Raw genomic sequence first — 23,822 nt, 5'->3', positions numbered from 1 at the left:
AAATTTCTCCCTCTTTCATTCCTCAGCTGCCTCATCTTAGAGAGCTAAAGGATGCACAGCCATCCAATATTCCATTGTAGGCAAGTTCTTTACTCAAACATCTCCATTTTTTTAAAATAAAAAAACCCCACCATTCACCTCTCAGTTTCCTCCAGCCCTGCTTAAGTTTACTCAAACTTCTGCTGCTGTTTTCCCCCACCCTGACTTAATGAAATCCAGAATAGTGATGAAACACTACAAATCCTCCAATGGGGGCTGTGCGATGACAGCCTTACTTTTTTTGTATATCAAGAGAGATAGATAGGCAGGCAGACAGACAGATAGATAGACAGACAGGCAGATAATAATACCCTTTTCATATACTGAGGGGATTTATAGAAGGGGGGCATGGCCTTCAGATAGTCCCTAGGGCCAGAGGGGCACATTCAGCTCCTGGGAGGCCCATGTATGTAGATAATTCTGAAATAGATGAACCAATGGTTTGACCGGGGGGTGGGGGTGGGGGAAGGGCTGTAGGTTAGTAGTAGAGCTCATGTGTTGCATACAGAAGATTCCAGGTTCAATGTCACCCATATCCAAGTAGGGCTGGGAAATACTATTATCTGGCACCCTACTGCTGCCGGTCAGTGTAGACATTAACTAGATGGATCAACTTGGTATAAGGCAGCTTCCTATGTCCCAATGACTCCCACTAGTAGTTTCTGAAGCTCTGTTCATGTATTCTGTGAAATTCCTGGCTTGGGTGATAGGGATGGTGCCTGACATCTCAGCTCGCAACTTCTACTTTCTACTGAAGCTCTAAAGAACTAGACATTGTGACCAGACTCTCAGCATTTTCCCAGGGCTGCTCTAAATTGCTAGCCTACCTGGCTTAACCTGGCACTCCCTGTGGCTCAGTGCCGCCAGTCCCACCCCACCCCTTGCTTGGCAAAGGCATCCTGACCTACTGCGAATTTACTTAGTGACAAATTTATTTCCTTTGTTTATTTAGATAACTATCTCCATAGTGCCATATCATTAAATGTCAGGGAGGTGTACAACTATAAAATGTAAAAACAAGACAAATCAAGGCAAGATGAGATCTTTCCAATATCCACCCTTTTTGGTCTCTCAGAGGGAGACAGAGGGACTTGGTTTTGTGATTGTTGGTGGGATTTATTTTTAAGCTAAACAAACAGTTTAGCAGAATATTTTGGTAACTGTCATTTTTGGAATGCACAAGTGCTGACTCTCAGGTCACGGGAGAAGTGATGGGGGGGGGGAGAAACGAGTGTTTTAAAAAGGGACCACTCGGGAATGCTCTGTGGGAAGAGAACATAAGTTTACGTAGGAGTTGCCTGAGGAATCAGACCAAATGTCCATGAAGTCCAATATCCCATTTCCTGGAGTGGCCAGAGTGTTGGGGCTGGGAGAGGTGGGGCTGCCCTCCCCACAGCAGTGTCCCTGTGGTTTACGGGGACCGTGCAGCCTTACGGGAGGGTTGTGGTAAGGGAGGGGCTCTGCCAATGTGGCCCCCTCCCCACAGGCATGCCTTCTCCACTGCCCTGGAAGCAACAGCAATGCCGCTGTCTGGAGGGCAATTCTGCACCCTTGTACCAGCTGTCCCCGAGAGCGTCCGGAGAAGCCAGGTGCCTCTGGGAAGCTAACCAGGACAGTATTGTGTCAGGGGGCTTGGTCAGCTTGGGTGATATCCTGGATCCCTTCCATGCCTGCTTAGAATTTAGAAGAGACTGCTCAGCCAGTTTTAAATACCTGCTTCTAACTGTTAATGCTATATTCTCTTTGTAAATCACTTTGAGTGGCATTCACCTAACCAGCCCTATCCGTGGAATCTCTTCACGAGGACTTCCACTTGCACATTTGGGTTTTCCTCCTCCTCCTTCTGCATGGCCTGGCACCCCTTGAAATGGGCTCTGGGCTCGGGTGAACCCCTAGAACAGCATACAAGGGAAAGAGAGGAGAGATGGTTCCATCCAACAAGTTGCAGTGCTTGCACAGATAGAACCAGTGGAAGAAAGCAATGTTGAATTCCAGTATTTTTTTCTAAATATGCATAGATACATACAAATTAGCATATGCATGTTTTTCAGTTCTTTTTTTTTTGTAGTGACACCCTAGAACTGACCCACAAACATATATAGTGGTACCTTGGGTTACATACGCTTCAGGTTACACACTCCACTAACCCAGAAATAGTGCTTCAGGTTAAGAACTTTGCTTCAGGATAAGAACAGAAATCGGGCTCTGGCGGCGGGCGGCAGCAGGAGGCCCCATTAGCTAAAGTGGTGCTTCAGGTTAAGAACAGTTTCAGGTTAAGAACGGACCTTTGGAATGAATTAAGTACTTAACTTGAGGTACCACTGTAGTTTTCTGTGCTCCCACAGAATCGTGGTGCATGTACAGCCTTCTTCTGGGTTTGCAAACACTGCCAGGAAAACATGCCCATGGAAACAGTGGCAGAGGCAGGGGTGGCACTCATATTAGCCACTTGGTCTGAGTCTCCTCCTTCCAGCTACCCATCTACTTTCTTAAGCAGAGAGTCCTTAGCTCACTGGTGGAGCATCTGTGTTGCTTGCAAGAAAGTCCCAGGCTGAATCCCTGAGGGAAGGGCTGGAAAAGGCTCCCTCTCTGAAACCTTGGAGAACCTCTGCTAGTCAGTGTGGGCAATACTGACTTAGATGGGCCATTTGCATGCCTCAGTATCGTAAAGCAGTTTCCTGTGTTTCTGACCGAGAACAACTCTATCCCCCACTTTCTTCTCTTTACACCCAGGAGCTCCGCAGCTGCTGAGTTGCAAGAGAATGGGTGTTTCGTCATCCTGCGTTTCTTCGTTTCTCCCAGCTGGTCTGCATTGTGATGGGCTGCTTTGTTCTCTCTGCTCCCCTTTTCTTTGCCTTATCGTGAAGTCGTTTCCTCCGGGTTCCAAAAAGAATGGGCAGCAAAGGGGAGTTTATCCAGTAGGTCCCACCCTGGCTTGCCGCACAAAAGGCCTTGTAATCATCATGGCAAACTTTGTATTGCAGAGAGTGGCGGGGGGGGGGGGGAGTAGACAAAAAGAGAGACAGACAGAAGGAGGGGGGAAGGGAGAGGAGAGAAAATTGCAGGGGGGGGGGAGAATACAGTGGTACCTCAGGTTACATACGCTTCAGGTTACAGACTCCGCTAACCCAGAAATAGTGCTTCAGGTTAAGAACCTTGCTTCAGGATGAGAACAGAAATCGTGCTCTGGCGGCGTGGCAGCAGCAGGAGGCCCCATTAGCTAAAGTGGTGCTTCAGCTTAAGAACAGTTTCAGGTTAAGTATGGACCTCCGGAACGAATTAAGTACTTAACCTACTTAACCTGAGGTACCACTGTAATAAAATAGCACCAGTTAGAGGAAGATGGGGTGATTTACATTTCTGCACACTAGCCTCATCATGGACAGCCTCACATAAATTCATTATTTATTGAATTTGCCTCCTACCTAAGAAGCTCAAGGTGGGGTACGTTGCTCTACCCCATATTTCACCCCAACAACAACCCTGTGAGGTAGGTGAGGCTGAGAGGGAGTGACTAGGCCAAGGTCACACAGTGCGCTTTGCGACCAAGTGGAGATTTGAATCCTGGTCTCCCAGGTCCCGGTCTGACACGCTAACCACTATACCACACTACTCAATGCAGAAGTGACATAAGAACTGAAAGTCCAATCCTGCCCCAGAAACAGCAATCAGTCCGTTTCCACAGCATGATTGTCACATATGTCAGGTTCTCCTAAATTAGTTTTTTTAAAAAGAAAAATCTATATGAAAGTATGTTTGAATATGAATTAGGACGCCATAGGCCACTTTGCCCCTTATGAATAGGAAGGACGCTGAAAAAGGGTATCAGGAATATTTCTTGGCCGATACAAGCAAGTTAATAATAGAGATACCAGCCAAGCATCTCTTCTCTGCTCAGAGGCCTTGTAAGACTATTCCCTCATTCTAACTATCTATTCTAACTAACTATCACATTGCATTTTAAACCATTTAACTTCTCAGGCATTTGAGAACGGGCTATGTTTCTTGCTAAGGCTTTTAAATAGCTGCTTTTACGATCTGCATTTTAATAGATTTGTTTTCTTAAAATATTGTTTTAACATCTACTTACTTTTTAACTACTATCTTTTTTTAAAAAAAGCTTTTTGTATTTTATCTGGGTTGTTTTAATTTGCAGAAGCTCCCTCGAGTCTCAGTCTGGGGAAAAAGGCAGGATATGTTTTGTTTCAGCAGGACTGTGGCTGTATAATAAATGACTGGTCGACTGATACTAGTCTGGGAGGTGTAAGTTAGGTCCTAGGCTTTAAAATGTCGGCCAGAGAAAATCCTCTGCCATCCTTAACTGCTGCTAAATGCACTAGGTCCATGAAGAAATCTCATGCCAGAGATCTTAAACCAGTTGCAGTGTGTGTGTGCGTGTGTGTGTAGTCTGGAGAGCTTGGGGTTAACAGTGTTGGCCTTGCAGGTGCAACCCAGAGTAAGGTTACCAGATGTCTCCGTTTCCTGGGGACAGTCCCTGGATTTACAAATCAGTCCCCATACAAAATCCATTGAAGTTGAAAAGTGTCCCTGGATTCATTGAAAAAAATCCGGTAACCTTAACCCAGAGCTCTCCTGTCCTCACCACACCCTGGCTAGCTCAGTGGCATGATGGAGAGAATGTCCCAGATGAATATAGTACAGTAGTACCTCGGGTTACAGATGCTTCAGGTTACAGATGCTTCAGGTTACAGACTCTGCTAATCCAGAAATAGTACCTTGAGTTAAGAACTTTGCTTCAGGATGAGAAGAGAAATCGTGCTTTGGCGGCACGGCAGTGGCGGGAGGCCCCATTAGCTAAAGTGGTACCTCAGGTTAAGAACAGTTTCAGGTTAAGAACGGACCTCCAGAATGAATTAAGTTCTTAACCCAAGGTACCACTATATTAACAATTCATTTATATAATTCTAAAGGGCCGTAATGGCTGCTGAACAGTTTGCAAGCATAAAATCAGCTACACAGAGATGCAATTAAACAATAGAACAACCCCACGAAAACACAAAAATAAACACCCACAATTAAAATGTGCAATAAAACAAACCGAATTAAAAAACAGCACAACAATTAGAACAGTTAAAACAGAAATTAAAACAATTAAAGCAGGAGGCTCAGGAGATATGGGTCTAACAATTGGTTAAACAATCTCTCCAGCTTCCAAGGGAACTTTGGAAATTGTAGCTCTGTGTAGGGAATAGGTGCCCTCTAACCAATCCCCCCCCACATATCCCAGGATTATTTGAGGGAGGACATGGCTGTTTAAAGTGGTATGATACTGCTTTAACTGTATTATGCATATGGGGCCGAAGCATCCAAGTGAATGCATGCAGGATGCATCCACTCACTCACTTCTGAAGATCCCGAGGAAGCATGGAGAGGGGCAAAGGGATATAGGATTCCTGGGGAATAATAGCATGTGGGGTGTGGCAGTGCTCAATACCGCCCCGCCCCCGAGAGAGTGAATACTTCCATAAGAAGTCAGAAGTTATGGGGGGTGAAATGCAGGGGAGTGCAGTTCCGATACTTTTTTCAAAACAGGAGCTATGATGCCATCAGCTGCAGTGCTAGGAGAATTGGTGGGCACCTCCCCACCCTGACCCAGCATGTAAATGAGGAGATAATGAGGCTTTCAAGTTTTACTGTTTGTGATGTACAGCATAGCGGAAGTCAGAGAAGAAGAAGAAGAAGAAGAAGAAGAAGAAGAAGAAGAAGAAGAAGAAGAAGAAGAAGAATTTGGATTTGATATCCCGCTTTATCACTACCCGAAGGAGTCTCAAAGTGGCTAACATTCTCCTTTCCCTTCTGTTATGTACTGAAGTTCTCACCCTGGGCCAGCAGGGGGATACTGTAGATAGTTATGCAAATAAGGGATCAAAAGTGACATTCAGTGATTGGATAGTTTTAGAAAATGGTTACAGTTACATTCTACTGGAGCTCTATATAAGCAGGCTGACTGAACCCTTCAGTTCAGTTCTGTCCTGGCCTGTGAATAAACAAGAGCTGTTTGAAGAATCACTGTGTCGTCTGATATGTTCACCCACAACTTAATACCTTCGTCCCCTACAACAAACACTCTGTGAGGTGAGTGGGGCTGAGAGACTTCAGAGAAGTGTGACTAGCCCAAGGTCACCCAGCAGCTGCATGTGGAGGAGCGGGGACGCGAACCCGGTTCCCCAGATTACGAGTCTATCGCTCTTAACCACTACACCACACTGGCTCTTCTATGGCCAGTTGGCTCTTCTATGCCTGTCAGATGATACTAGTAAGCTGTGTATTGTGCTACGCATTTCTACTTGGGTGTGTGTTGTCTGTGTGTGCACCCACATCCGTATGATCAACACTGCACCTTCCCCCCTTTCTTTACACTCTCCTTGGGAACATGGCTAAGGGGTCGTGATGAGTTCATGAACCTCTGTGCCATTGGGCAGGTTCGAACCCTGTGCTACCGCTTCTCTCTGTCTTGTGGGTTAACAGTGTCAGACAGCTGGGAGCTCTTGATCTCTCGCTGGTCAGAGTGCAGGGGGATTTTGTCGGGTTCCATTTTGATAGGCTCCAAACAATTCCAGGGCACGATGAAGGCAGAGGAAATGCCCCGTGAAAAGGTGATGTCGCAGATACCTCCGAGGACTCCGGCCAACTGCAGAGGGACGGCTGATACATTTATTAGCTGACATCTCTGTTTTTGCTGCTTTAGCACTAATATTTTCCTTGGCAGAATTCAAAACGGGGGTAATGCACTCCATTCTCATATATATTTTTTTCTTTAACCAAACAGTTCCAGCAAGGTGGAAAACAAGGCTAAGAGAACACATTTGCCTGCAGAGATACCTGCTCCGGGGAGATTTCCCATTGCCAAATCTTGCCCGTAATAGGTCCATCAACAGTCTTCCCCCGGCTTCCTATTGTTTGACTGTTATGACAGGATTCGACCTCACCACTCAGGGGCCAGCTCTGGTGCTTTCAGTGGCCTCTCTTTGGTCTCCAAGAATAACACAGACAGACTCGTTTCTGCAAGAGGCAGTTTCCAGGGGTTCGGCTGGGAGCTGAGGAGGCGGTGGAGGGGCAGCTGGCTCCACATACGAAAATAACTACCTTGGCCCAAGCTTGATGCCTCCCCTTAGAAGTGTGGGCTGCGGCCGAGGGCTGCCTGGCAATCCTTATGTAAATACAGTTGTGCAGCTGATAAGAGCCACACATAGAAAAACAACTGCTGGCTGTTGTTTTAGGAGATGCCACAACCCTGTGCCAATTGGGTAAAACTTTATCCATGCACTGAACCGGGAATTTATACCTTCTCTTCAACACCAGGAGACTCAGTTCCAGAACATGAGAAGCAGTACTTGGGGGATTTGTCTCTGTACATGCACAGAGTGCCCTGAGTGTACTGGGCATCCACAGCCAGTCCTTCCAGAAAGAATAGTTTCCACATGGACACAGGAAACGGTGGGGGGGGGGGAGTCTCACAACATTGCAGTTTCAGTGCAAAGATTTCTGCTTGCACAATGGAACTCTGCCCTGCACCCCCTCCATTGGCTGCAGAGGGTTGGGGGGAACCCCTAGGACAGTGTTAGGGGGCACACCAGAGGAAGATGAGAGGGGGGAACTCAGAGCTACGTTGGATTCTACCCCAGCTTCTACGGAGACCATTGGCCTATCTCGTTCAAGATGGTCTGCACTGACAGGCAGCTGGGGATGGGGAACAAATTGATTCAGTTCACAATGAGAAGTGAATCTTCTCTCATTTCTGATTTCCAAAACAGCGCACAAACTGAACACAGCCTTCCTTCCACATTTGCATTTCTCTGAATTTTGCAGTGCAGCCAAGCAATCTGTACAAAAATGCATGCACTGGGATTAAGTGTGCGTAGAAATGCACATATTAGTGGAAATAACATTAAAAATTTGTTACATTAGGAAAAGCTGGTTTGCAAAGATTTGTATAATAGGGAAAATCCCATGCAAAAATATGTATATTAGGAGAAATTCACACGAAGATACTGATGAATTTTCACATTGACGAGAGAGAGAGAGAGAGAGAGAGAGAGAGAGAGAGAGAGAGAGAGAGAGAGAACTGAACTTAAGAATGGAAAAATGAGAAAGAGAAGGCAAAAACTGATGGATTCTTCCATCCCTACTTGCGGTGTGTAGTTCCCCAGGGCTTTCAGACAGCAGTCTTTTCTAGGCCTTCCCAGGGATCCTGGGAATTGACCCTGCAAAGCATGTGCTCAACCACCAAGTCATGGGTGGAGAACCTTCTTGGCTCTATGGATGTTGTTGGACTCCAACTCCAATCCTCTTCTGCCAGCATAGCCAATACTCAGGGATAATGGGAGATGGAGTCCAACAACAAGTGGGGGGATAGGTTCTCCATCCCTGCACTAAGTTGTGCCTCTCAGCTTTCTAGATGAAGAACCTGCTGCCCTACACTTTGTGGGATGACCAGCCTCATATTACCAACATGCTGAAGTCTAATTAATGTATGAAGGGGTTAATACTATAGATAAACTTGTACTGCCAGGCTTAGCTATTTTAAATGCCAGCAATTTGCTTATTCTTACATTTTCAACCAACCTTCCTACCAACAGGTGTGCTGACAATGTAAGACAAAACATTATTTTAAAATGCCCCACTCCCAAGCATCACCATATAAAAATATTCCATTTAAAAATATCAGGAGATAAAATTAAAATGAAACAACCACTTCAGATTCCTGGTCCTTCAAAAGCCAGGGAGCTGCTTCAGTGGAAGAGATCCAGAAATCTGTGCTTAACTCCCCTCCCCCCAATGAAATCAATGTAGTGCAAAACATCTGGAGGGCAGCAGGAGTTTAAGACTGAGTTTGAAGGTTCTCTTCCAGGTGCCTCTGTGCCAGGGTTTGGGCAGGTCAATGTCAGCCAGGGAGATGGTCTTTTTGGTGGGGGCATGCAGCTTCATTGTATAGCCCCCAGTTCAATGAGAGATGGAGAAAAAGCTCTTCTCTCTCTACATTCTCCTTTTCTTGCTTTTGTTAGGCTGCTGCTGCTGATTATTATTATTTATACAAAATGTAAACCACTCCAGCTATTTTAATAGAAATATGTATGAAGATGATGAAGAAAAGTTGTGCCCCATTTCTGCTCCCTCTGACTTCAGCCTAGAAGGGAAAAGGCGCATCTCAAACTGCTCCGAGCAAGTTATTTTTAACCTAGAGAGAATGTACTGTGCTGGAATATTTCAAGTCCTCTAGTAATAGAAACAGAAAACAATACCAGCGTATCGAGCTTTGAGGCTTATCTTGAATCCATTTCCACCTATTATGTGGCTAGCAAAGAACACAACTGTTTGGGACGAATGAACCTTTTATCAGCAGGCTGTCGAGAAGGCAGGAGCAGAATGAGGTGTGTGTGTTGGGACAGGGTTGGGCAGGGGCACACTATGTGTGTGTGTGTGTGCAGCGGTGGGAGATGTACCAGCAAAGAAACCAGCTGATATTCACTTAAAAGGGAATCAAGGAATGGGAAGAATTGGGAGGGGGAGGAGGGGAGTCTTTTCCTGGACTTCTTGGGGATGCTGAGAATTGAATATAAGACCTTCTGCATGCAATGTGTTTGCTCTACCACTATCAAGTCAGATGTGGGCTCCAACTCTCAGCGGTCCCAAGCACCAATGGTCAGAGATGATAGGCATGGCAGTCCAGCAACATCTGGAGGGCCACAAGTTCCCCAGTCCTGGTGAGGTAAAAAAGCAGGCTGGGATGAGCTGGAACTAGAGGAAAGAACTGATTGCTACAGCTAAAGGAAAATGTGGCTTCACCATATGGAGAAATTGCAATGCTGCTATTGGCACAGCAGGGCAGGGCGGGGCGGGGGGACACAGGAAGGAGGAACTCCAGGGCAGAATAGATGCCAGGTGCAGGGAACTTGGTTCTCTCCAGATGTTTCTGAGAGTCACCTCACAAGACCACAACTCCCATCATTCCAGACTATGAGCCTTCCTGGCTGGAGCTGATGGAAGTCGGAGGTCAATGCTACCCAGAGGGCCCCAGGTCCCCCTCCCCCACTTCATGGGGATTGGCCAGCCCCAGCTTCTTCAAGGGGCTGTGCAATGCCCTTCAAGATTGCATACAAGGCTCTCGTTTTCAGGGCTTGGTAAAAGAAACGAGAGGTTTTGTCGACAATTCAATTTAGGAACAATAGATAAGCAATGTGAACTACTTTAAAAGGAAATGGACACACACTTGGGAAGCACTGGGGGACTACAGGAAGATATCAAAGATAACGTAACAGTTTCATATCAGTTTAAAAATAAAATCAAATCCAGCATAGGCTCCTCATGAGCAGAGGCAGGCAAACAATTGGAATTTGACTAAAATGAATCGTAGACTCAGATGCTAGAAGCTAAATAGAAAGGGAAAGGGGGGGGGTAATCTGAGCATTCAGAGCAACACACAGAAGTGTATAAAGCAAAAAAGACCTCTGAATACACCATTAAAAAGAAAGACTAGAATAATAGAAGGAACCTTGAATGCCATCTAGTCCAACCCCTGGATGTTGGAAATCTGCTGGGACAGTATCCCTGTGCCTCTAAGAAAAGCTCCCCACCTTCCAAGGCAGTCTGTCCTACTCTTGGGCAGCTCATACCACCAGGATGTTCTTCCTGACATTTAGACAAAACCCTTTTGTCATTTGAGCTGGGGCTCTGCAGAATCCCTGATGCAGCTTCTTAAACTCCATTGACCCAAAATGGCTCTTAATGTGAAACATAAGAAGTTGCCTTATACTGAATCAGATCACTGGTCAATTCTCCAGGTGGATGAGGAGCCATTGACTAGCACGCTTGGGGTATGGGGCACCAACCTTCCTCAAATCCCCTTAACAGGAATGTTATAAGTTTGGATGGGGCTAGGGGAGGTGGTGGTCCATGAGGATGGTATCTGGCTCCCTTCTAAACCCATGATCCTTTATCTGGGAGGGTACCATCCACAAGTGGAAACCTGCCAGACCAGTTTTTTTATCAGTGTAATGGCCTTAGCTGGTCAGCTAAGTACATAGCACTCACATGTTAAGAAGTGAGCTCTGTTGTCATAGAGACAAACTGGTGGGCATTTCCTCACCTTACCTGGCTGGGTACCACATCACCTTAGGATGGAGAAATAGGATGGCCTTTGGGGGATGTGTTTATGAGAGTAGTGTGAGTTTTGAAGCTGGAGGACAGAGTCATGCTTGCTCTATCCTGGACCCAAAGCTGTGGTTGAAGACTTATCTGGAAACCTAATGGGGAAGCAAGATCTGCTGCTTTCCCATTAGGTTTCCAGAGAAGTTAATGCTGTGAATCCTTTCATCTGTATATATGTGCAAACCAAACCACACACCTGAAAGACCCCACAGTCTTATGGGCTTATACATAGCATATTATTGACCTAGGGGAAAAGACCATGACAGCTGGAATAAGATGTTTCGTATATTGCAGCAGGCAGGAATAAACTCAGAGGACAGAAGAATAATATATAATTTATATCCAAACTAGAAAGCTATCATTAGTGTAAATGATATTTGAGTGGAGGGCTGAAATGCAGAGAGAGATCTGTCAAGGGTGCTCACGGTTCCTTGTAATGTTTAACATATTCATAGAGGCTGCAATTAAAATAAGTAGCAGCAGACACGGGCATGAGAATAAATGGGAAAGAAAGAAATTGACCCTGCTTTGCTGCTGATGTAGCAGAAATGGCTGACACAGCTGGAATGCTGCCAAGTAAAATGAAATAAACTGAAATGAAATGAATCCAGGTTTAACAGGTCTGTGGCTTTAAAAGGATGGGAATAAAACAAACATATTAATCATAGAATTGTAGAGTTGGAAGGGGTTCCCAAGGGCTTTCTAGTCCAACCCTATGCAATGCAGGAGTCACAGCTAAAGAATTCCCTGACAGGTGGCCATATAACCTCTGTTTTAAAATCTCCAATGAGAGTTTCCCACTTTCCAAACTCGTCTGTTCCACAGTTGATCAGCTCTTACCAACAGAACATTCTTCCTAATGTTTAGTCACAATTTCATTTCTTGTAACTTGAACCCATTGGTCTGGGTTCCTATCCTCTGGGGGCAGCAGAAAATAAGCTTGCTTCCATATGACAGACCTTAAGGTACTTGAAGATGGCACTCCTCTCTCTCTCTCTCACACACACACACCCACCCACCCCAGTTTTCTCCAGGCCAAACATACCCAACTTCCTCAACTGTTCCTCATAAGGTTTCGTTTCGTTTATCAACTTGGCCACCCTCTTCTTCCAGACTATCCTTCACCAGGGCCAGGGCTTTTTCAGTGATGGCTCCAACATGGTGGAACACTCTGTCCCACAAGACTAGGGCCCTGCAGGACTTGATCTCCTTCTGCAAGGGCCTGTAAGACAGAGATATTCCACCTGGCCTTCAGTTTGAATTAGCCTGATCCTCTATTCCCTTTCCCCCTTTCCTCTTCTATGAAGAAACCCTTTCTGGGACCCCACATTTAAATTCTTCCCTGGTCGCCTTGCTGTCCCTAGTAGGACTAACTTGGCCAGTTAGCCCTGGTGATCACTTGATGTCTACTGACTGGGGTCCCCCCCCAATGACCCCATAATTTTTGAATTTTATTGATATTGATGCTGAATTTTATGTTGTATTTTATGCTGTTTTAAAGTCACATTTTAATCAGTGTTTTATATTTGCTGTTAGCCACCCTGAGCCCAGTTTTTAAACTGGGAAGGACAGAGTATAAATAAAAAATTATTATTATTATTTCTGCACCAGTTCTAGCTTGTCAAAATCCAAGGCAGAATAACAGCAAGAAAATGGCGGGAAGTATAATCTTGGAAGCAAATAGAGGATGCCAGACTTGTGAGCAGAAACCTGGAGCAAAATTTGTAGGGGCTCTCCCTTCCTCACTTAATCTCCACAACACCACTGTTAGATAGGTTAGGCTGAGAGGCAGTGACTGGCTCAAGGGTCAGTGGGGATTTGAACTTTGGTCTCCCAGGTCCTAGTGCACCAATCTAACCACATCATCTTGGCTGGAATGTACAGGCCAGTGTAGAAATGAAAGCAGCATTTCCATTTGTCCTACCCTTTTGGTATCTGACCTCACCCACTGGCATGCAGCCCCTGGCAGGTAAGTCATGGGGAAATGCAGCCGTCTGGCTGTAAAAGCCCCCCCACCCCCCCGCTGTTCTATGTTTTGCTCTTGAGGTAGAATGAAGTTTTGAGCTGCCTATAATTTATGTATGTTGCAAATGGGGTAGGAAGGTTTGTCAATTTCTGTTTCCCATTGTTTCCAATCATGTTTCATTTCCTACATTGTCTCATCAGTTTGGGATTATTATTAAGTCGTCATATTGAGTATTCATCAGCATATTTCCAGCTATACATTTTTTGCTTACTATACACACATTTCCAAAGCAATTTCCCCCAATGTAAGGCTTTTTTGTATAGTATTATCATTAATAATACACATACCGCTTGCCCTGGCATATGTTTTTGTACCCGTTACTTGATTGGTGAACTGCATTGCAGCATTTGGAGAAGTGCAACTTTCAAAGGGCAGCTGTGCTTTGGTTGTCATATACAGTATGTTCTTTATGAAGCTGGATCTGGGTTAATAGCTGTTGGGGCACCAGTTAAATAAGCAAAGGAGCCCTCAAAAGCCTGGCCACACCTGTTGTGAAACACAAGGCAGTTGCCCCCTCACTTCCCATAACCTACTTTTTCATTTCAAGCACAGCGTATGTAACAAAGGGTTCAAGGAGCAGTCTTAATGCACACACAAGATGGTCTCATGTTTTTCTTTTAATTTGAAAAACAACAAACAAACCACTTTTAATACTACTAAATGTATTCCCAAATTTTCTACTTGCGCCCTTGCTGTTCATTCAACTTTGGCCAGTTTGGCAGTGGGGAAGTAAGCTCTCCATATTACATGCTGGTTGACATCAAACCGACAGATACAGATCTCCTTTTCACAGCTTTAGTAAGAACAGTTCACTGGAGACCGAGAAAAATCAGGTTGCCCAACATCCTGTTGGTTGGGATGTTGGATGCTACAAAGAGGGAGCTGCCATATTCTTATTGAAGCCAACAATTCTATGCAAGAAGTTGCTGCAGATAAACATTTTAAGACACCCCTGCCCTTTGTCTTAGTTCAGAAATGGATAAAGACCTCTTCCCAAGGCAGCTCAACAGGCATATCCTTCTGTGAGATTCAGGTGAGATTCCTACTTTTAACTTTTGGACACTGCCTCAGCAACAGATGCAGAAGATCCAGCTTGCCTTTTCAGACTATACAGGATTTAAGATTGTAATAAATTAACAGAAGGGAGAGGACAGCAAAACAAAGAATCCAGGATAGAGATTGGGCAATACAGCCATACTTAAAGATACATATATAAAACATCTGACATCTTAAAAAGAGAATAGTTAACAGTGTTTTATGACTTAACGCATCATTCTACATAGTGGGGTTAAGCAGGGGAACAGACACTGAATCCAAGAGGACCAACTTTTATCCAGTATGGCAGGGAGGGGGCCCTATATGCATTGGAATGTACATCAAACAAAAGGTAACAGCCATAGACATGCCACCAGTTTGACAGCCCAGTGGACCACAGTCTTGCTTTTGATGAAAAAAATTGACACTTCAGAAAATGATCAGGAGACAAAGTTTTGATGAATTGGTGAACAAATTAACTAAAACCTTCTTTAGGTTTGTCTTTGGCAGGGATGGCTAATGTAGTGCTCTTTGGGTGTTATTAGACTCCACCTCCCATCAGCCCAAGCCAGCAAAAAAGCTATCAAGTTGGAAGTGCAAAAGTCTTTTTCAGATCAAGTGCTAGTGGTTACATTATACAGTGAAGGTGAACTCCATAATGTGGCACAAAGCCTTCAGGGACAGTTTCCAGTGACAGTTGCCATCAAGGAGCACAACATGCAAGAAATAACTGAAAAGTACTTAAGCCACACCAACCAAACTCTATCAGCGAGGAGGTCTGCTTGACAAGCTTACTTCGGCAGTAGCCGATATTCCCTAAAATGCCCGCATGTGACAGGAACTCTGTTTTTAGTCCAACATGACTGTATATGGCTCGCAGTTTTGCTATCCTACTCAGACTTCCTGTAAACCAGGGAGTTGTACAGAAAAGGAAAGAAAAAATGATATATGACTATCATACAACATCACCATGTTGCTATCTGGGAATAGAAGCCACAACAGTAAGTTTCTTCCCACTGAAAACAAAAACACTTTCCTCTGTGTCTTCTGCACTAGGATACAAATCATCTTCCAGAAAGCAAGGCCAACTCCTGCATAGTGCCAAGCTGGTAGAGGTGCCTGTTCCTCCTCCTCCTCCTCCTCATCATCATCATCATCAGGTGGTTGCTGCTACCCGTCCTCACCTGCAAGGCCTAATACAAAAAGAAGACCAACAAATGCCCCTCCCCAATCAACTAGTCACCCTCTGACACTTGGTTGACTGAATGTCTGTGAAGCAGCCATTTCATTGGCCCAGAAGATGTCCCATGGTAGACTCTACCTGGAAGGTTCAGTTTATGTCTATACGAAAGCCAGGATATCCCTACTTGGTACAGCAGGTTTCACATGGTAGAAAACAAGGCGGCACCTGAGAACAACATTTGAGACATGGCCACTTTTGTCAAAATCGGAAGGGAGCCATCCATTATCAGGAAGGCTAATTAGCTGAGTAAACCCAGAGTTGCCTCAAAGGAAGACAACATCCATCTTCTGTAATGGCTGCTTTGTTTGCTAGACATATTGCTTCTTGGAAGCACTGCTGCTAGGCCGGCTCGACTGCCTTTCCTGAGAGAGATGGACTATGGGAGCTTCCGTGGTAAAGACGTCAGGGGGCTTATTCCTGCCTTGCAAGGCCAAGGTTTCTTCTGTGTTGAAGTTGGCCCAGTTCTGTTCACTGGAAAGTTTGTTGTATGCCTGGTAGGGCGGAGAAGGCCTCTCATTCATTGGGAGGTAGAAGAAAGCCTTGTCGGGATAAGCCTCCTCAGGCACACCGCAAAGCTTGTTGGGGAAGCTGTTGGCCTCACAGGGCATGGGAGGAGCAGAGGAGGGGGAACAGCAGTCTCTTTCCTTGGTGTTGTGCAGCAGGCTCTTGCAGCAGAGGTGGAAGAGCTCCAGAAGGTTGAGAACGAGGGAGATCAAGCCCACCACCAGCATGAAGAGGATGAAGATAGTTTTTTCAGTGGGGCGGGACATAAAGCAGTCCACATGGTGTGGGCAAGGGTCCCCCTGACAGACATAACGGGCATGCATTACAAAACCATATAGGTACCACTGGCCAAGGAGGAAGCCAGCCTCAAAGATGCTCTTGAAGACCACACTAATGGTGTAGGTCCACATCAGAGGCCCACGGATTTTAATCCTCCCATCCTCCGCCACGCAGATCTTGGCCATCTTCTTCTCCACCGCCACCAGCATGGCTGTCACCTTATAATCCTTAGACTGCAGAGCCCGGAGCTCACTCTCCCGCTCCTTCAGCTTCACCTCAAGCCGGGAGAGATAGATGACATGCCCCAGGTAGACCAAAGTGGGTGTGCTGACAAAGAGGAACTGCAGGACCCAGTAACGGACGTGGGAAATGGGGAAAGCCTTGTCATAGCAGACATTGGGGCAGCCGGGCTGCTTGGTGTTGCAAACAAAGTCTGACTGCTCATCTCCCCACACGGATTCTCCAGCGAGGCCCAGGATCAAGATGCGGAAGATGAAGAGGACCGTCAACCAGATTTTGCCGATGACCGTCGAGTGCTCCTGCACTTGGTCCAGTAACTTCTCCAGGAAGCCCCAGTCACCCATCTTCTGCTAAGGGAGAGCACAATACATACTTTTACCACTTAAAAGCCACTATTGATTACTTGCTATGTGATACATAGCCACACAGCGAAGTTTTGCAAATATTGTTTCCATAACACCATTCAGTGTAGGTGGTGTTTCCAACTAAAATTAACAAGGAAGGTTCCTGCCCCAAAAACGTACAGGTGAAAGTTTAGATAGCTTGGGGTGGGGAGAGACCAGCACAAGTGAGGACCAAGTATGAGCAAGCACACTTCCTATATAATTGTTGTATTTTATTTTTTTGAAATAAGGAACCCCAAACTTAAAATACAATTTGCCTTAAGACGCTAACAGTCAGAATGGTAACTTGTGCAAGTCTCACCCATGGTGCCCTGCTATTGTGGAAGTGAAGAGCAGCTGAATTTCTAGAAGTGTCAGAACTTGCTTTCAAAATAACAAAGGGCATAGGAATCCAGAAGTGTTTCAGGCTCTTCTACATCTGGACAAGAACAATCCTTACAGAGCATCCCATTTTTAAAGGACAGTTTTGGGATAGAGAGAAAGGGCCAGCTAACTGTTCCCATGGTCTACACCACCCTCTCCACCTATCTAGTAACATGATACTTTGAGGACTAGAATATTTGCCTAGCCAGATTTTTCACAGACATTGAAGGACAAAAGCTTTAAGAGTGGAGTTTAAAGCAGAAAAGTACAGATATATGCATATACAAATTCTGGACCTTAGTGATGTTAGCAGCCTAAAAAATACTTTTATAAATACCAGTTCTTTGGAAGGGGTTTGGAAAAGTGCTCAGCAAGCAGGGAGAAGAGGCAACTCTACAGGAGAAGGGCCTTGTTTTTCTGCTGTGGAAACTTGAGGCAGCTTTAATAGGATTCCCAAAATGTCTCACTGACAAGACCCAGACCTCCTTAGCTTCAGCAATCTTGGCCCATTAAGTGTCTTAAGACCAGGCCCTGGGACCAATGTGAGTTAACCTACTGGCCTGCAAATTAAACCTAGAAATTGCCCTGTGAAGGAGAAAAGGCAAAATCCACACCATATATTCATGTTGTTGGGCTGAAGTTTTGCAAGAAATAGTTGCATAAATAAAAAATAAATAAAGCTCATGATCCTACGACTCTTATACTGCTTTCACAGTCATGTTTCCTTCCTAAGGAATTATGAGAAATGAAGTTTGTTAAACATGCTGGGAACTATAGCTCTGTGAAGGGTTCTCCTAATAGCACCCATGACAAACCACAGTTCCCTGGGTTCGTTTTTTTTTGGGGGGGGGGACCATGACTGTGAAAGTGGTATAAAAGTGCTTTGCATGCTTGGTGTGGATGTCTAGTAAGAAGATCCACTGTGCAGGAAAATTCCTAATAGTCTCATCATTTGCAGAACATTTAGAAAAAAAACCACCACGATATATTTCTACCAAAGGGAACAGACCCTCACTTCCCCTGATCTTAGAGCTGTTCAGCAGTAGAACAGACTGTCTAGGAAGGTGGTAGACTATTTCACAGGAGGTTTTTAAACAGAGGTTGGGAGGCCATTTGTCAGGGATTGCATTGCAGGGAGCTGGAGTAGATGACACTTGGCATACCTTGGAACTCTTTGATTCTATGATCTTTTAGCACTTAGGAGACAAACCGCCCAATGAATGCTGCTGCTTTAGGGATCTGTACCAAGAAGCCAAGCCAGCCACAACCCCATACCTGGGGTTAATCACATCACTCATTGTTACCCTCAGTTTCCCGTAAAAAACAACAGCTAGAAAGATTAAAACTTATTGGGAGGCGGGGAAGCAAGATGCTGAGCATGCTGACAAAATATACAGTACAAAACGGAGACCTTTGAAAAGCTACTCTCCTCTGCTGTGTTCAGCTGCTCTGCAGGAGCTTCCCCTTAAAGCTAACTTCCCCTTAAATTTAAATTTTTGTATCAGACAAGGCAGTTGTGCTTAAAAGCATGAATGCATACCAAGCTTTTAGTTGGAGACAGTCTATGTCTATGAGCAATAAGGAGCTCCTGCTGCTGTAAGAATATAGGAAGGTGTTTTAAAAGAATTCAGACCATTGCTCCACCTAGTTCCATATTACACACACTGACTGGCAGCAGCAGTTCCTACTTGGAGATGCAGCTGGGGACTGAACCTGGGACCTTGATGCTCTCTTGATGAGCTACAGCCATTCCTGCATTCTGGAGCCTTTCCCCACCCATGCAACCCTCCTGTTATTTGTTTTAACTTGGCAATTTCATCCTGCAGCTCTGTCTTAGGTATCTTCAAAAACCATGCATGGAGCTACTAAACATGGGTATTTTTCAATGCAAAGCTATATCCTATTGTAGATTTTTAACACCACCAACTTTAAAACATAAACAGAGATTTAATCTTAAAGTGCAAATAAAGACAGAGCGACAAGCATAAAGTCCACAGACAACAAAGGCCAAACAGATTCTTTTGCTCACCTTTTAAGCCCTCTCTCAGCCTAGTACCTCTCTGAAGGCCACCACAGCCCTCTGCTTCTTGCCCCTGGGGTTATAAAGAGAAAGGAGCAGGCAGTCAATCAAGAAATGTCCAGTCAGGGGCTTGATCAGCTTTTAAAGTGATAGCCTTTTCAACCTCACATACCGAAAGGATTGTCCCACTCAACAGAGCCAAGGAAGGAAGGGGTGTGCGTGTGGGCGGAGCAGGTTTAACTCTACCAAAGGGTTAAATTATTCTAAAGGAAATTCCGGCAGGGCAGGTAAATGTTTTTCTCCTGCTACTGCCCAGAACTGCCTATCAAGGATAAGTAAGGAACCCTCAATACTTGGAAGAAACACAAGCTATCTCAGTTCAGGGTTGCCAGATGGAAGGAAATCCTGTTCTGCAGCTGTGTCTTCATCGCCTGACACACATCAAGCAGCAGAACTTTTCACGGCATGGAGGAAAACATGACTGCTGGCTAATGCGTGTGTTTCAAGGCGCTATTGAAAGCATGATGACAGTGGCAGGTTGAAAAATTGGCAGCCCTATGCCAGTTTGGTGTGTGTGATCCTATCTTTATTATCTGGTGTTTTATTATCTGGCTGAGATTCCATGCTCCAGAATTTGCATTCTGTACTGGGACTGAGGCTCAGTATACACGGAGTCATAGCTGTCAACTTTTTCCCTTTTCTTGCGAGGAATCCTATTTGGAATAAAGGAATTTCCCTTAAAAAAAGGGAAATGTTGACAGCTACGCATGAAGTATACACGCAAGGATAAGAGTGTGCCTCTGAGCACATGCAGTGTGCTTGCTCCTTCTTCCACTGAGTACATGAGAACTAGCAACTAGTTGCCAAAGGATATGGCAACTTTGCTGAAGCAAAGCAGGTCTGTATGGGAGACTCTGCCATGCATACCCTCTTGATAGAAAGAGGGTAGGACAGAAATTTAGCCAAACGACTAAATAATTCCAAGGTCCCATGCAGGTCGTATTAAGGAAAAAGAGTACCAGACCAAGTGGAAAGAACTCACAGGCAAGTAGGAAATAATAAATGAATAAAGTAAAATAAATCAAAGAAATGGGCCTGCTACTTCTGAGGCTGTCCAACTAATTTGGAGATTGGGCCAAAACAAATCTAGGGAAGGGCTGTAGCTCAATGGCAGAGCACCTGCTTTGCATGCAGAAGGTGCCAGATTTGATCCCTGGAATCCCCAGGCAGGGTGGGAGAGATCCCTGCCCCAAACCCTGGAGAGCTGCTGCCAGTCAGTGTAGACAACACTGAAGAAGACAGACCAAGGGCCTGACTCGGCAGCTTCCTATGTTCTTTCCCCGACTGTGGTACTCACCAACAAGTAAAATGCAAGTTCTCAGCATACAAATCCAAGTTTTTGGTTTTGAATTACTGCCCTTCTGAGTTTTGCTCCAGAAGAGAAAGGAGGCTGCGGGAAGAGAGCACAGAGCCCTCTTGCTGTGATCCAGGAAACTCCGGGACTGTTCTGAAGAGCTTGGTGGTGGTGGTGGGGAAGTTGACTACAATAACTCCAGGATGAGTGCAGAGGGGAGGAGCTAAAGGGAAAGGGAGGAGTCACTGTTGTCAAAGGCTTTGGGCTGGCTCTCAGTCCTGTGGCGTTATTACGATCCTCCAAGGGGCAGCTGGTGGGGCAGGTGGAAAAAGAAGGGAAACCAGGGTGACTTCAGCTGCTTCCTGGCTGGAGGCATGTGTAATGGGTGGGTGAAATTATGGGAGAGGAGACAGCAGGAGTCCTAAGAGAGGCTTGGATAAGCCCGGTGGCCTTGCAGGGTTTAGCTTGCTGCTTTCCTTACAAACGGGGGCAGGCAGGGGGAGAGCTGCAGTCGGGGAAATAGGAAGCATAGGAAAACAACGAAGACTGAAATAACAAGCGTTGCCCATTGTGAAGCTGTCTGGGCCAAGAGAAACAAGAGGGAAATCCTGGAGAAGCGGAATTTGCTGGCAATTAACTAAGCGTGGGAATCGGGAATGAGCTAGGCCTCAGCAAGGCCAGTGGGAGTTATTGTAGGGGGGCTCTGGTATTATCTTTTGGAAACTAGCAATGCAGCATGTCCCCCCCCCCCCAGCCTGGTCTTTGGTGTGTTTGCTTGGAAGCAAAATTATGCTGAGGCCAGTATTTTGGCCCCTTCTGCATTGTCAGAAAACAACAAGAAAGAAACTGCAACCAACCAATCAGCCAAAGGACAGGTGCCCTTCGTAATGATTTGTACTCATGATGGTATCAGGGCAGTTATACTCAATACAGTGGTACCTTGGGTTACATACGCTTCAGGTTACATACGCTTCAGGTTACACACTCCGCTACTCCAGAAATAGTGCTTCAGCTTAATAACTTTGCTTCAGGATAAGAACAGAAATCAGGCTCTGGTGGAGCGGCTGCAGCAGGAGGCCCCATTAGCTAACGTGGTGCTTCAGGTTAAGAACAGTTTCAGGTTAAGAACAGACCTCCGGAACGAATTAAGTACTTAACCCGAGGTACCACTGTAAATGTTTGCCACAGCAAACATTTCTGGGTTGTCAAACTGCTTCATTTGCAAGAGCTGCACGTCTCATACTTTCCTGGCGAAATCTTGTTTTGGGGTTTGTTTTGTTTTGCTACAAGACAGCAGTAATGCAACAATATGGGAGAGGCATTGCAGAACTAATGAAGTGGAATGATCTGTGGATGGTCTAGTATCAATCTATTGCTAATGTTCTATTATTGCATCAGTGACCTATTGCAGTATGTAGTATCCCTCAGTATGAACCAACCTGAAATCTAAGAGAAGAGAATTTTTCTGGAAAATGATTGGTGAATTTACCTCTTTTTTTGCCACCACCCCAAACTACCCCTTGGAGAACATTCCGGAAAATGCCCCCCCCCCCCGATGTGCCTCTTAATTTCACCACCTGCATAATTTAGGGAGGCCATTTTCGCTCAACCCCCGACATAGGGGCCTGATGTGATGTCCTGATGTTGCTCCATGTTTGGTCTCAAAAAATGTGTGTGGGGGGGGCCTGGCCCACCCCCCCAAAGTCTGAGGGGGCCCAAAGAGCCTCAGCCCCCTGGAGCCAGTGCCTATGGCTCAGCCACAGACAGTCACTTTTTCCTAGGATGGGATTGAATTCAGCCACAGTATTTTTATAAGTAAGGAAGCAGTGCCACCTCCTGGGCTAAAGGTATGATTAACAACAAAGTCCTGAAGTGTAGTTGAGCTGTATTGGGACCAAATTAGACACCGTGTGGATGAACCATGATGGTTTCATTTATTTAAAGAACTTCAATCCCGCTCTCCAGCTGAAAAGGAATCTCAGGGCAGTTTACAATGATCAAAGTTATGGCCATGATGAGACCCTGGTTTCAGGTTCCACTCAACAACTAATTTGCAGGGCCCACTTCAGATTGACTTTGATGGTGAGGCGAGGTTGTTCAACCCTTTCCTCATCTTTGTTTTCAGCAAAAAGACTGCCCAGTCTAACCAACCCCTAGGTATGCCTTGTCTCCAGGGAGAATTGGGAATGTCCCCTGCCGGAATGCCTCTTGGAAAGCTGCTGCCAGTCCGTGCTTACAATACTGAGCTAGATGGGAAGGGGCCGCGGCTCAGTGGCAGAGCATATGGGACCTTCTGCATGCAGTGCATTTTCAGGCTTTCCTGAAAATCCCTATGACTTGGGAAAACAGGGAAGTTTTTAATGTATGATATTTTAGTGTTTTCTGGTTTCTATGGAAGCCGCCCAGAGTGGCTGGGGAAACCCAGCCAGATGGGCGGGGTACAAATAATAAATAATAATAATAATAATAAAATAGGGAGAAAGGGGCGGGGTAGGGTGGGTTTTCTATTTGCTGCTGTTGCGAGAGTTAAAAAAATGCAGAAAAGCTGTGAAATGACGATTTTCTCTTGTGGCCACTGGGTGGCAGTGGGACAGCAAGCATTTAATAATACAAAGAAGGTAATTTCACCTTCTGAACTATGGGGTGGGGGGGAGATCCCTCCAGAAAATTGGTGCATCTGCTGTTTTAAATAGACAGCTCTCTCTCTCATAAATAAACCCTTTGCTGAGTTAAGAGAACATAGTGATCTAAAGGCTGGGATGGAATTAAATATGGAGAGGCTCCTAAGACACCATTAAAGTTTTAAGCTACCGTCCTCTGAAGGTGGGTCATCACAGGGCTTTTGCTGAATTAGCTGTTGCTCCATCTGGGCTAGTGGATGTTTGCAAAGGAAAACAGAGAGCAGGGCTGGGGGCAAAGGTTAGATGTGGACATAAATGGAATGAGACAAATTATTCTGAATGGGCATTTGAAGTGAAATGCAAAAATTAGAATTAGTACATTAAAAGAACCCTTCTGGATCAGGCCAGGGGCTCATCCTGTGCAGGAAGAGCACCTGACACTGGTGCTATTGAAAGAAGTGCATGGCTCACAGGAAAGCACAATAATCTGAATCTTGGGGTTAGGAACTTTGGATTATTATTTTT

General features: G+C 45.4%; 1 protein-coding gene across 2 annotated transcripts; it reads right to left on the bottom strand.

Moving 5' to 3' along the window:
- Positions 1 to 13,833: 13,833 nt before the first annotated feature.
- Positions 13,834 to 20,958, bottom strand: GJA4 (gap junction protein alpha 4). 2 transcript variants are annotated; one of them, XM_081921154.1, is made up of 3 exons: positions 20,680 to 20,958; positions 19,332 to 19,395; positions 13,834 to 16,885 (listed from the first exon to the last, which is right to left on the bottom strand). In XM_081921154.1, the coding sequence occupies exon 3, from the start codon at positions 16,877 to 16,879 to the stop codon at positions 15,821 to 15,823; it is 1,059 nt and encodes a 352-aa protein (XP_081777280.1). In that variant the 5' UTR covers positions 16,880 to 16,885; positions 19,332 to 19,395; positions 20,680 to 20,958; the 3' UTR covers positions 13,834 to 15,820. The 2 variants fall into 2 exon arrangements, with proteins under 2 accessions (XP_081777280.1, XP_081777281.1); XM_081921155.1 differs by lacking the exon at positions 19,332 to 19,395.
- Between the last annotated feature and the right edge of the window lie 2,864 nt (positions 20,959 to 23,822).

The sequence above is a fragment of the Podarcis melisellensis genome, assembly GCF_964234715.1.
Source record: "Podarcis melisellensis genome assembly, chromosome: 8".
Classification (NCBI taxonomy): Eukaryota; Metazoa; Chordata; class Lepidosauria; order Squamata; family Lacertidae; genus Podarcis; species Podarcis melisellensis.
Note: the sequence above shows the minus strand (reverse complement) of the source record. Positions and strands in the feature narration are given on the sequence as shown.

Coding starts and splice junctions, on each gene's coding strand:
- GJA4 (XM_081921154.1), bottom strand. CDS start 16,879: ATGGGTGACTGGGGCTTCCTGGAGAAGTTACTGGACCAAGTGCAGGAG.